General features: G+C 38.8%; 1 protein-coding gene across 2 annotated transcripts; it reads left to right on the top strand.

Moving 5' to 3' along the window:
• The first annotated feature begins 705 nt into the window (after positions 1-705).
• On the top strand, positions 706-9,655 carry LOC119121992 (cystathionine gamma-lyase-like). 2 transcript variants are annotated; one of them, XM_037250136.1, is made up of 13 exons: positions 706-1,041; positions 3,192-3,273; positions 3,535-3,630; positions 3,694-3,803; positions 4,011-4,145; positions 4,221-4,278; positions 4,497-4,574; positions 5,131-5,283; positions 5,355-5,476; positions 5,584-5,636; positions 6,091-6,238; positions 7,336-7,407; positions 8,466-9,655. In XM_037250136.1, the coding sequence occupies exons 1-13, from the start codon at positions 721-723 to the stop codon at positions 8,481-8,483; spliced, it is 1,446 nt and encodes a 481-aa protein (XP_037106031.1). In that variant the 5' UTR covers positions 706-720; the 3' UTR covers positions 8,484-9,655. The 2 variants fall into 2 exon arrangements, with proteins under 2 accessions (XP_037106031.1, XP_037106032.1); XM_037250137.1 differs by lacking the exon at positions 7,336-7,407.
• The last annotated feature ends 5,079 nt before the right edge of the window (positions 9,656-14,734 follow it).

Raw genomic sequence — 14,734 nt, 5'->3', positions numbered from 1 at the left:
TCTATCCAATTTATGAAGCGTTTAAATAATCTAAATGATAACAATCCAGCGGGAGTTGTCCATTCTTTTCATTTCCGCGTTTATTGAGTGGGTTGTGTGCACGGATTTATATAGTAAATTCATCCACAAGTATGACAAGTATATTACATTAGTCCGTTTTTGTGGGTAAGATGGATCTTATCCCATCTGATTTTGAGCGAAATAAAGTTTGTGTAGTAAAACTATTACTGCGAGAAATTGCGTCATACACAGTTGCGTAATCCACTATGGGGGGGCATTTGTTTAATCACAGAAAGTCAAACAGTTATTTACAAGTGGGATACAATGAGAAATTAATATTATCTTCATATTCCCATTTGGTTAAACGGACGACACGCTTTCTCCCCCGTCTGCACATCGATGGAAACAGCATTAGCTTTCGTTGGCACGCAAAGGACGTTCAACGTTCATTACGTCTCATAACGCCCCGCTTTACGATAATGCTTTTGGATAAATGTATTTCTGGATTCTTGATTTTGAGTGGGTTTTATTTAAGCGATATAAATGCATTTCAAAATGATACACGTTGCCTGGCTGTAATTTAACATGGTTAAAATTATAAACGTATGCAAAAAAGAAAAGATTCAACTATTACATCACCAGGCTCTCGCGCTGCAACATGTGGAGTTCATGTGGTTTGGACGTTCTGATCGTCCACCAATCGACGCTGCGCATTCTAAGATGCCGAACGCTGATTGGCTGAAACAGACCAGGCAGAACCGGCGTACATCCAAGGGCTCATCCCCTTCGTGCACCCTCACAGTCGGGCTGTCATTTCCAGTTCAGGGCTTCTACCCGTGTGACGCGCACCGCATAGCTATGGAGAACCGCATTGAGGGCGATCGGGGCGACTTGTTTGCTAGGTTCAACAAGCCCTTCAAGTCGTTCGCCACCGATGCCATCCACGTGGGTCAGGAGCCGGAGCTATGGAACTCCAGGGCCGTGGTGCCGCCGATATCGCTCTCAACCACGTTTAAACAGAGCGAACCAGGAAAGCATTTTGTAAGTACACGGTAATTGATCAGATTATAATAGTGAAGGTTCTAATACTAGATTCCTCTTTTCTAATTAGCAAAGTTTTATGGTGAGGTGAGGGTTAATGAGGTTGCATCATATTCTTAGCTTCTTGGGTTCATCTCACGTGGTTGTTTAATAAAACAATAATTATCATAGCTCCGCCAGTTATGAATAAGGTGATGTGCAAAGAAATTTGTCTTTCTTGAATGCGTACTTTAAACATGGGCCAAAAGTAAAACATATATATGTTTTCCCTTCAAGTACTGCCTGGCATCACGGATAACTCCAATATGTCCGCATCTCTTTGATGAAGTGATGAAACACAGCAGTAGACAATATGTCCGCATCTCTTTGATGAAGTGATGAAACACAGCAGGAGACACAAACACAAAAAACATTTAAAGTGCCAAATTCTCAAATCCACTTCTGCTGGCTTTACGACCTTTGACATTGTTTTGTCCACTCTGGTATGCTTGACCCCACAAGCGTGCCCCTGTTTAACATGGGGCACACATCCTATAGATATTGTCAGAATGCCTATTATATGGCTTTTGGGTTAACGGCTGAAGTCTTTGGACTGTTTAGTGTATTTAGACTAAACTGGTTTATCTTCACAAATTATTCTACACACATGGTGCTGTTCACAGGAATGTTTACCTGTTGCCTCAAAGCAAACAGTAACCCTGACGACGTGAATCCATGTTTGTAATATGTACAGGTGTCCTCAGTTTACGATAACCCCAATTTGCAGTGAAATGGGAACACGCTGTAATCCCGTGTTTTTCAAACTGGGTTTCCCAGAACCTTAAACTGTCCTTGAGCCGTATCATTAAAAAAACAATGCAAGAAAAAGTGTTCCATATCATTTGATTCAATGAAACTAACATAAATACAACAAAATATAAATACTCCTTCCTATCTTTGTTGGGACCCCGCTGTAGTCTATGCCACTCTAAAAAAAAGCAGTAATTACAGTGCGTATCCATTTAAAAAAAAACACTTCAAGGCCATAAATATTGAAAAAATGCAAAATTATTTTTACGGGGTAACATTTGAATCTTCTCTTTTTTTTGTATTTTTTTGCATTTTTTGCATACATTTATAATCATAAACATGTTCAATTGCAGCCATGCAACGTGTATCATTATGAAATGCATTTCTATCACTTAAATAAAACACACTGAAAATCAAGAATCCAAAAAATTGAAATAAATGGATACAAAATATCGTAAAGTGTGGCGTTATGAGACTCAATTGTTTTACCTTCAGTGATTAAAGAATTTTTTTTTCCCATTGTGGAAGTGGCTGTGACACTCATTCCAGTTTTTTTTTTTTTTTTTTTTTAAATCAAAGTCAAAGTCTGCTTTAATGTCAATTTCTTCACATGCCAAGACACACAAAGAAATCGAAATTACGTTCCCACTATCCCACGGTGACAAGACATAGTACACAATGTACATACAAGTTAACAACACAAAAAAATAAAAACAAGAAGGCACAAACAATGAATAAATAAGAGTGATGAATAAATAATAAACAAATAACACAATAAATAAGAGGAGCAAAAATGGAGCAAGTGTGCATACAGCAGACAGTCAGAATATAGCGCAAAAGTACAGGACGCTACGCAGAAGGGGGGAGAGAGTTCAGGATCCTAACAGCCTGGAGTATGAAGCTGTTGATTACACAACTATGTATAATGCAATTTCCTTGATATATTACACAATAGTGTATGATTCAATTTCTCGAAGTATTAGTGACTACTCAAACTAAATTTTGCTTAAAGTTAGTGTTTATTTTGGAAGGGGGGGTTAAGCAGAGTTTCATAACTTCCTTTGTAATTATTACATCTGGATAGAAGCAATAAAAATACCTTGCATACATTACTTATTGTAAAAACAAAAAACAAAATGTCCTTCACACAATGGCTCCAACATGTGAAGAATGTCGTGACTGTTTTTAATTTTTAACTGGGGTCCAACTTTGTCTATCCAAGTTGCAGCAAAACCTGGGGAGAATGCATTGCTGTGCCTACTTTTGAAAAAATTAGTACAGGAATGCATTGATCTGCTTTATCCGCTGACAAAAAAATTCAACTTCCAGCTTTGTTGGACCTTTTTTTTTTTCTCACACAGGGCTACGAATACAGCCGCAGTGGAAATCCTACAAGAGATTGTCTTGAGAAAGCCGTGGCAGCACTGGATGGGGCAAAGCACAGTAAGTGCAACAATGTGTACAATGTAGACTTAAGTGCAACATCCAAGGATGACCACAATTCATTGAAGTATGCTTTTCATTATAACAGACTAGTTTTATGGAAACCAGCTAAATTAAAATCACAAGTTGCAATGTGCTTTGGCGGTTCAAAGTCGATTTTCGTCTGGGTTTAGATGAATGTAGTAGCATTTCACTTAGAGGGGCCACTTTATTAGAGGTGATTAAGACTTAATTTACATTTTTATTATTATATTGCTGCAGGCTTTGCCGTGGCTTCAGGGCTTGCTGCCACAGTGACCATCACTCACATGCTGAAGGCGGGAGATGGAATCATCTGCATGGATGATGTTTATGGAGGTCAGTCAAGAGAAGATTAGAGTTTGCAAAGTGGTGACATTTTATATTTTGTGAATCTACAAGGTACCAACCGCTACTTCCAAAGAGTGGCTGCTGAATTTGGGCTGCAGATCACCTTAGTGGATTGTACCAAACCAGAACTACTCGAAGCAGCTCTGAAGCCCAACACAAAAGTAAGTGCAGAATATTTTTTTCCATTTTGGTCACCTTCCAAAAGACTTAACAAGTTTGAGATGTTTATATAGCTGTTTACTTTTTCTCGCAAGAAGGGCAGTTACGTAACTTTGTTTTCCATTGCTTGTGTCATTTGCTTAGCATTGTAAATAAGCACATTGTTTTGCCAAATAGCCCTTATCGTGTTGTTGTGGCTGTTTTTGCAGATGGTGTGGATTGAGACGCCAACCAACCCCACCATGAAAGTTGTCGACATCAGGGTTTGTTCCGAGTTGGTCCACAATCACAACAAAGACATTGTGGTTGTGGTAGACAACACCTTCATGTCTGCCTACTTCCAGGTGTGACACTTGCCATGCAGTTCACTCAATTTAAATTTCAAGTCGTATTCATATTTACTTTGTTTCTTCCCTCAGCGCCCTTTGGCTTTAGGGGCGGATATTTGCATGTACTCAGCCACCAAATATATGAATGGTAGGGAAGGTTAAACTCTCCATTTTACTCATAAAAGGGCCACTTATCATTCTGGGTCTCTCGACTCGAATATCAGTTTTATTTATTTAGTTGTTTTTTCATTTGGCCCCAGCATTAATGTCACTCACCCTATCTGCATATATTACTATCAAATATTTGCTGACTCACCTAAATGTCCTTTGGGTTGATCCACGTTCTGTGTTTTGTATAATCGTCAGGTCACAGTGACGTGGTTATGGGCCTGGTGTCAGTCACACGAGAGGATCTGTATGAGCGACTGAAGTTTCTACAGAATGGTGAGTAAAAAGAACACATTGTACGTTAGGGCTAGTGTGGCCAAGTGCTCAAGAACCTAATTCACACTCGCGACTGCCGTATGGTTGAGTGAGGCACCAAAAGAACAGTCTGTGTCAAATGAAGAGGAGACGATTTGTGAATTTTAAGACCTGCAATTATGGTTAACCCAGCATTATGTGACCTAGTGAAACATTTATGGGGGGAAAAAAAACTTTTGAAAAGCTGTCCTGTTGTTTCCCTCGACAAAAGTCAATGTCCAATTATGTGACCCAGTGAAACATTTGAGGGGGAAAAAACCTTTGAGCCGTCCTGTTGTTTCCCTTGACAAAAGTCAATGTCCAAAAGTTACCATGTCAAGGTAGTGTTGGTAAAATCAAAATCGGTTAGTGATTCACGATTGTATTTGATGTACTGGAATGGTTTGATGGTGACTGTGAGAAGACAACTGAAAACATCTGTCAAGCATCAAATGTGTTTAAATATCAGCACAAATACAATCGAATGAAAGTGGCTTTTTAGAAACTGGTTTGTGAAAGTGTTATGTTTTCATTTTAGCTCTAGGGGGCGTGCCATCCCCTTTTGACTGCTACCTGGTCAACCGCGGGCTGAAGACATTGCATCTGCGCATGGAATGCCACTTCAAGAACGCCATGGCCGCAGCCAAGTTTCTCGAGGGTGATTCAAGAGTGGAGCGTGTCATCTACCCAGGTCGAGTGCGAGAATCATGCAGCTGACACTTTTGTCTACTTTATTGACAGTTACCTCCTTTCTTGTCACAGGTCTGCCTTCTCACCCACAGTATGATGTGGTGAAAAAACAATGCACGGGATGTCCGGGGATGATCTCCTTCTACATTAAAGGAAAACTCCAAAATGCCATCAGCTTTCTCAAGAGTCTTAAGGTAATGAGCCACAAAAAAAATCGAAATTATCGTAATTGTCATGTCGGCGTTAAACACAATTGCCATATTCTTCTGTGATGTCACCGATTGTCTTCTTTTGTATTCAGGTGTTTGCCGTGGCCGAGAGTCTTGGTGGTTATGAAAGTTTAGCAGAGCATCCGTAAGTCCTATTTCTGTTTTATATTTGTTCAAAGCTCGGCTGGCTAGATCATATGCTTCGCTGTAAAGGGGAAACAGCAGAGTCAGGCAAAACGCCTCAAGAGGGCAGCAGAGATCAAACCATAGATTTTTAGGGTGCTTCCGCTATCCTTGATATATCTATTTTTTATATTAAAGCATGAGCACCTACACTTAAGTGATTATTTTGCTATTTTCCTCCTTTTCCTATACCTGATGTTTATTCCTAATAATTACCAAGTAATCCTTTTAAATACTTTGTGTAAAATAAGGCTACACACTTGATTGTATTTTACCACATTTATCGGTCCTGAATAGTGTTTGTGACCCTTAGTTGCATGAACCCTGGGGTTGTAAGTTTTTGTTGTGTTCGCCACACAGACGGCTTGTGTTGATGAAGCAAATGGTTCACCCCAAAATATCTTATTCCAACACAGGGCAATTATGACTCATGCTTCAGTGCCCGAGAAAGAAAGGATCATCTTGGGCATTAGTCATACTTTGATCCGGCTCTCTGTGGGACTGGAGGACAAGGCGGACATCATTGAAGATCTGAATCAGGCACTTGCTGCTGCTTTTCCTAATGTAAGTTTCGAAAGGGCAACTGCAGGTAGCTGCTAAGTATTTTTATAAAATCCGAGGGATTTTAGAATCCCTCAGATTTTTGCCCACCAATTAGTTAATTGTTTTATTTTTGTTTTTGCCAGGGGAGAAAGTACTTTGCCCTCATAAAGGTTCACATTGGGTGTAACTTGTGAATTCAATGAATTTGTAAATGTCACTTCATAGTATAGAAAACCATTGCGCACACTTTTTAGTGTGTTTGGCTCCATACCAAGACAATACTGACTCATTGTCTGATGTTTTACTGCCAATTTTTATTCTGACAGTAATATAGTGTGGCACAAGAGAATTGCTCAGACTTTTTTTATTCCGGTTAGGGTGCATTTGCATAATTATCTGTTAGTAGGCAGAATTTGTTGGGCCCATAAAAAGAAATGTGCGTATGTCAAGAGACCTTTATTTTACAACAGAGCAAAGAAAGGACGAGGAGGTTTGACAGGAATGGAGTTGCTTTAACGGGAATAAAAAGGACTAAGAATATACATGAGATATAGGTTTTTATACACATTCAACCAGAAACTGCATCTCAAATTATAGATTTGATGGGAAACAGCTTCACTAAACACAGTAATTATCAATCAGTGAAAACGCATTCTTGAGTTTTTTTTTTCTTACGCTTAAAACAATGTGTACACTTGTACTTTTGAATACCAAAATGAAAAAAAGTCAAACGTTAGATTAAAAACTGCACTACAAAAGTGAAGATTAAGCACAAAGCTAGACGTGGATATTACCTCCGAATTAGCATTTTGCATTTACTGACTTGGCAGACTCAATTCATCACCACATTTGTCAAATTGAAAATAAATGAAGGCTAGAGGAAAAACGTGATTGTGTTGCTTACTTTGTTGGAAGCTGTGGTCTATCCATGCAACCATTTGCTACCACAGAAACTAAATGCATTTTCTTTACACTAGTCTATTTTCTGAAGATTCTGATTCAGTTTGTACTCAGAGAATCCTTCAGAAAACACATTTCTCTTTCTCCTTCCATTTGTAGATTTTTAGTCCATTTGTACTACTCTGTATTTTAGCCTCCGTGTTGTATTTTTACCACAGAAAGACATCAAAGTCTTTGCAAGGCCAGCAGATGGCCCCTCGACAAGCGTCTTCCCAGAATCCTCCTCTCAGGTTCTGTGATGGCTTTGATTTTTTTTTTCTCCACCCTCCTTTTTAACATGCTGCAGTGTTGCGCACCATTGCATTTTGCATGACTTTGTTTGTTTGGAATTACAGTGGAACCTCAGAAGTCCAACAACGCAATCGGTTTCGGGACACTAATCACCCTACCATGTGAAACAATATAGATGAAAATGTTTTTTTTGCCAAGTTCAAGATGTCACCTTCATTATTGATTAATTATGAGCTGTAATGGTAATCGTCTCACATTATTCCCCGATCATTTTAGTCAGTTTCAATAAGGCACGACCTTTTGGGGCGTTCCAATTTTGAGGTTCCACTGTGCTTGAACCACCTTCAAACCAAAACATCCATGCAAGAGAGAATTTCATTGCCCCATCAATTACACAATTGCTTGGACCTCATTTGACACTTTAAAGTAGAATTTAACATATTCAAACGGCCTTAAGTGAGTTGATTTTGGCTCTTTTATTGCCATTTCCCACTCGCTGCCACACTGCCAGGAAATAAAGTACATTTCCAGGAATTGCCCTGCTGACGCTCTCATGCAGCAGACTTCTTTGTAAGACCCCGGCTCTCATCAATACTCAGTATTTGCTGAGTCCTCACTAGCCCATTTGTGGCAAATGGGAATCAGATTGGCACATATCTGTGGTTGTGCGAGAAGACGGCACCTGTAATGAGCGAGGCGATAAATTGAATCATACCGCGGCTCAGATTGAAAAAGTCGAGCATCTTAGTTTTTTATTTTGAGTCTCAAACTTGGCTGTTGCTTTATGACTTGGAGCTCTCAATTTATAACTGACTGGCTATCACTGTGGTGGGCCGGCTGTTAATCTGCATCTGATTCGCAAAACACGGTCAACCCCCCGCCTTCACTCATCAAGCAAAGGCGGGAAGGAACATTATCACAGATCATAATTTTTTTTGTGTATGGAAAACATCTGATTACCAGCATCTTATTAAAATGTCCGCCTGTTGCTTTGTGGATGTGTCTTAGTAATGGTTGCTGGCTTCCATTCATCTCTGTTCTCTTTTTTCTTTTATAGAATCCACTGAAGAATTAAAAGTGTCTGGAGGGCTTGCGCTTCGAGAACAACAGCAACTGTTGAATACCAACATGGAGTTAAGCGCACAAACATAAAATGTCACTTGTTCTTCAAAAGATGCAAATATTTTCTTCCTCCATCCTGAATGTATCACTAACCACACACGTGCTATGATGCTGACTCCGCTACGAGTAAAACAAATCTCCATCTTTCCTGTCAAGCACCTGATTAAAGACCGCATGGCTTTTAATGAATCACAATCATCCCCAAAACAACTGTCTGCACATTCATTTTGAAATGTGTGTGCAAGAATGACATATTCTTCAGTTGACTCAGTCATGAATGTTACATGGGTTTTATGCCATTTAATAAAATATTTGCTTATTATATGAATAATTTCTCATTTTGCAAAATTGGACATATTTGGAGTAATAAATCAATATCAAATAAATAATTCACAATGTCAAGCGCCTAAACATTTTTGCACACAACTATGAAGAGAAACATTAGCTATGCAGATGTTGTCCTGGCTGGTCCACTTTTATTACAATTACCCGTAACTATTGAAGCAGGTGGTGACAACAACATATTGCCATCAAGCTATTATTTTTAATGTGAAATTACATATTCTTGCTTTGAAGAAGTATTCTGTCACTTACTACTGGAAAACATCCTGCATCAAGAGGCTTGTTATTTCCTTATGCTTAAAAGGGATAATTGCCAGTAAGAGTCATTGAAGGAGCAACAATCTATTTAAATCAGTTTTCCGTAACGTAACAGTCTGCGTGTGACTCACTTTCTATCAGACATCTTCCGGGACAAACACAAGGAGACTGAATAACTTAGCGAGGAATTTAGGCAGATGGTGTATATTGGTTTTCTCAGCATATTTTTGCTTCCTTTCACTTTCCAAATACGTCATTGTTAAGTTGAATGAATGACTTTGCATACTGTATGAGATGTGCCAAAGAATGAGCAATTAATGATTTAAAAAAAATAATGATTGTAAGTCGTTCTAGCTTCAGGTTTCTGATGATTTAAGGAGGCAAATGTGAAATGTTTAAATGATCAAACACAATTCTGACAATTTGTAGCCTGTGTATGGATGATGGCGAGGAGAAAATAAACATGAATATGATCATGTTTCACGTTGACATGGACTGTTCATGTAATAAAATAATTTAAGGATACTCTGAAATGTTTTTTGTGTATTGAACTTGCAATAGGGCAACATGGTGAGCCAAAAGCAACCTGATTTAGACTACCAGATAAAAGTAAGTAGTCATGTTGTGACTGTGAGGAATTTTTTTGAGTGTTTGTTTAAAACAGTATGATTCACTACATGAGTTATCACCGATTAAAACTGTAAAAATGTGGAGCCAAAGTCATGACTATAAACAAGCAATAGTTGTGAGCACCAGCTGTTGCCTAACTGATGGACAAAATAGCTTCATGTGCTCTCCATCACGCATGAGGTCAAAGATGACACTTGCATCATCCACTGCTTGGGATAAGAGATTTGTGAAACTTTGGAGGTCAACTGGTGAGCCAACTTGCTGACAAGCTGCTCTAAACGGGGCTGTTTGGGGAGGCTGCTACGTCTTGTAATGATTGATCATTGAGGCAATTGAACTATTAATTTGTAGGGGGGAATTGCGCAACAGGTGTCATGTTATAAGGTATTCCAAATCTTCACTGTGGTAATTCTGACCTTTTATGCTCAATGTACGACTGACATGAGTTGAAACTCCACAAGAGTTACCTAAAAAAAAAAAATCTTAACATTTTTCCTCATTCAGCTTTTAACCCATATTAGGCAATGGTGTCCATAGCGACTGCTGTAAAAATTCCCAGTCTACTGGTCGTCTTGGTGAATATGATGCGTGACCACTGAACCCGTTACCTCTTGTTCAAACGGTACTATTTGTCCTCAGGCTGTATGCACTGTGGATTTTATTATCCATGTAAAATTACAGCGAGTACACAAAGCGTTCATAAAAAACCGCTTTGTCGTTGCTTGCATGCCCATCTGGAACCAAAGCCACTTAAGACTTAAATTACCATTTAATAGCATGCCATAATTTCAGTGCAGGTCTATGTTTGCTCAAACTGACAAAAATTTCCAATGATGCACAAGATAACAAATATAGTACATGCTGTACATTATCTCATATGTCCATGTCATGTTTACTGTCAATGTCACTCTTTTGGTTTCTCTTCGCACCATGTTCAAAACCACAGGCTTTGGCTCCAAAGCTTTAAAACTGCTCATTGCAAATTGAAGTGACATTAATGGAAAAATTTGCCGGCTAAACTAATTTCTCCTGAGAATGCACAAACGTACCTATTTGTATGTCTGTCCAGGCTGCCTCTAATGTGCACGACAAGTATAGATGTAGCAAGAACAATAATTACAGATGAGAAAGCTTTCCAAAACAATCTCTGTTTCCTGGGAAAAAAACAAAAACATAATTAACCCTGTATTGAGTGAGAATTATGTCAATTTCCCTGCTTTTCCCAGAACAACAGTGGTTCGGGGTTCTCACTTAAAAAAAAAAAAAGAAAAAGTATTTTCTCCAATATACAACAGTCCTTGTAAACAGTTTTTTTTTTTAAATAAACACTAACGCAGCCATAATATTATGACCAAAAACAAAAGCAAATGAGACCCATGACAAGTAAGGTACCATATTGAACTGCTTTTGCAAATAGTATAATGTTCAGTTTGATTTTTCTTTTGCCTGTAAAGAGTCCATTTATGGAGTCTTGAGGTTAAACAACATGAGCTGTCTATACTTGGAAAAACCAAGTGATTTCGATGAAAAATCAATCCCAACGTTTGCACAAACATTGGTTATAGCCAGTAAAATTTGGAATCCAATTTTGGAGTGAAATTTCATTTGGACTGCCTTGGAGAGTAAATAAAACATTGGTGTTCTAAGCAACAGAAGATAAATGAGTGTCTTGAGGTGGGAAACGAGTTGATGATAGAGATGAGAGTTGTAAAGAAAGACCTTAAGACAACTATCAGGCAATCCTCCAAAACTTGAAAGATTTCTGGATTGTGAGACCAACAATAACTTTAAATATTCAAGAAAGAAAGATGTGCTCATGATCCCAACATACAAGCTCATCCGAGAAACTCCTTACGTATGGCTGCAGACTGGCGGCGCTTCTTCTCGGACAGCCTCATTAATCTTCATCAACATCATGAAGGCGGTTAAGATAGTGACACAAAATAAACAGCGGAATCAGCACATAAGTTCATCATGGGCAATAAATACTGTACATGGACCAGACAGCCCAAGTCAGTCTTAAAACGTGGACACATAGATCATGTGTTTTACTGCAAATCATACTACAGGGACTGAAAAAACAAACAACCAAAAGTTTGTGGTGAAAGCCTGGAAAACATCACAAGAAGATTGCAAAGGTTTGGAGATGTGAAATTGTTCTTAATGTCCTTAATAAATATCTGCTCCCTAACTATGGTTAATGTTTTTGATTCCTGGGACACAGTTGACCTCAAGTGGATGCTTATTAACTTGTTCTTTGTAAAGAACTCTCTTCTAAGAGAAATAAATGTTTTTTTTTTACAAATTAACAGTCAAAACATGTCAATTTTTGGATTAACACAAAGTTAACATCTGTGTCTGGAGTGGCACAGCATGACAACTTTTCAATGGCAAACAAGCATGGGAGCTCGCCAAGCAGAAAATTGCATCTTGTTTCTTAATATTATAACCACCACCCCCCATGTATTTTTTCCTTCAAGTAATCATTACACCACATGCTCGCACTGCTTTCCAGAAACAAAACCGAGCAAGAGGTACATGTCAGACGAGAGAAGAAAATAAAGTGACTCCTGCATGAGGTCGTATTAATATGGAGTAGATTGATGCTTGAGCGAGTTGAGCTGGAGGGGACGTTACCCCTGCTCCTAACCCAGTGGAGGTGAGCTTCTGCATCAATTATTCACACACCGAGTGAGCGACTTCTCTCTTCATTTGTACAACTATTTGATATGTTTGCTTAAGATGGACATTGTTGCTATCAGAGACGTATTAAGTCACAGTATGACAAAAGAGGAAAGGCAGAGGACATTCTGGTCCTGGACTACTTGGTTGCATATTGAGAAAAACATGTTCTGGGCTCTTTTGTTATCATTTGGATTGTCTGTCTCTTCCGTTTGTCATCAATTTCCTTCCTGCTGCCACATCCAGGGATGGTGTCTGAAATTTTGAAATAGTATGTACTGTATTTTCCGCACTATAAGGCGCACCTAAAAACCTCCAATTTTCTCAAAAGCCGACAGTGCGCCTTATAATCAGGAGCGCCTTATGTATGGACCAATATTGAGCCACTACAGCAGGCGTGTCCAAAGTCCGGCCCGCGGGCCAAATGTATATATCTTATATATGGACAAAGTTTTAAAATGGGCCATTCATTGAAGGTGCGCCTTATAATCCGGTGCGCTTTATATATGGCCAAAGTTTTAAAATGAGCCATTCATTGAAGGTGCGCTTTATAATCCGGTGCGCTTTATAATCCGGTGCGCCTTATAGTGCGGAAAATACGGTAGCATTGCAGTCACAGGAAAATCAGGATTCTAGGAAATGGTCTAGCCCTCACTTTTAAATTTCTTGTCTACAAGTTTCGTTCGAATCACCTGAGATAACACTCGCCTTGGCGGACCACTTATTGAAGGGATGGAATTGGGGGGTTAGATCACCAAATGATTCCCGAGCACGGCACCGCTGCTGCTCACTGCTCCCCTCTCCCCCAGGGGATGGATCAAAATCACACGGGGATGGGTTAAATGCAGAGGACAAATTTCACCACACCCAGATGTGTGTGTGACGATCATTGGGGACTTTAACTTTATCCCAGCAAGAATCAGGCTTCATCCCACAGTTGTTGCCAGGCAATCTCAAGACATATATAGACAAAGAAGCATTCACATATTTGAAGGATTTATTCTTCAGTTAGAAATTCACAACTGACTTCTTGACAGCAGATGTGGTAATGCGTTATGTGCTTCCTGGAATAAAAAAATACCTTCAATTCATTCATTCTTAGCACAGTGCAAGGCTTTTCTGGGTGTTAAAAAGTCTCAAATGAAGCCTGGGATCAACATTTCTACCTTTTGGTGGCATATTATTAAATAAGGGATCAGACATAACCCGCCTCTGACCAACATTTCAGTCCCTTGATAGAATATCCACCAATGTATTCTATTCTATGATGAAACTGATGTAACTTTTTTTTTAATTATCATAGATAATTCTCAGTCTCAGAAACAACTTATCTGTGACTCACATCATAATTAATTTATTTCTCTGAAACGTAGACCATGAGGAAACAACATCTAATCTCTCCAAACACTTCTACTCTCTTGGAGTAATCTCCTTGAGTCCTTGAGGGAAACTCAAGCTTTTTGATGTTGGTGAAATGCAGACCTTGAATTCACATTCATCTGTTGTTTTAGAAGTAGAAAATGTAGATTTATGAGTGTGGACAGTAACCATTGCAAGTTTACTGCAACATCTTTGTCAGCAAAAGCAAAACATGATCAATCACATAAAACAAACTTGCTACACACATTTTCGCCAGCTAATATGTCAAACTATGGATTTACATAGTGCATACCCACTGATGTGTGTTTTTTCTACTTTTTAGCCAAATCTCACTGTTTGAACAAGAATGCTATGGCACTTTGATAAAAAATGTGATGCAGCCTTTTTCTGACAGCATGAAACAGGATACTTGTACTTCTGGAGCACGTTAGGTAATACAATTTTCACCAAAACAGAAAAGATGTTTGCAGTCATAAATTTGTACTCAGTAGTATAGTGGCAACAAAGCAATAAAATGAATATATTTTCTTAGAGGCTTCACCAATTTCAACATATTCCAAGGTAATCTTTTGAAACCAATCAAAAGCAACCAACAAGAGGAGCTGCACTCAGCAAAGAGCCTACACCAAGGTGAAATGTTTTAGAATCCGTATCCACATAAAAAGTTATTTGCTAAAACGTTGTTAGATTGCTAAAAGGACTTTTTTTTCCTTATGTTTTAAAAATTGTTTGGCAAAGTCTCGAGTTGTTTTTATAGTCCCCGGTGTTGGCGAGCCCATGATGTCACAATTCAAGATAAGAAATGGACCCGCCATAATTGATTATGTAAATTCAAGCTCTGAGACCAGATCGGTGGAGGCAAGATTGATTGGCGATAGGTTGATTTGTGATTAGCTTCAATTTAACATGTTC

The sequence above is a fragment of the Syngnathus acus genome, chromosome 4 (genome assembly GCF_901709675.1).
Source record: "Syngnathus acus chromosome 4, fSynAcu1.2, whole genome shotgun sequence".
NCBI lineage: Eukaryota > Metazoa > Chordata > Actinopteri > Syngnathiformes > Syngnathidae > Syngnathus > Syngnathus acus.
The sequence above is the reverse complement of the archived record's forward strand: the minus strand, read 5'-3'. Positions and strand labels throughout refer to the sequence as shown.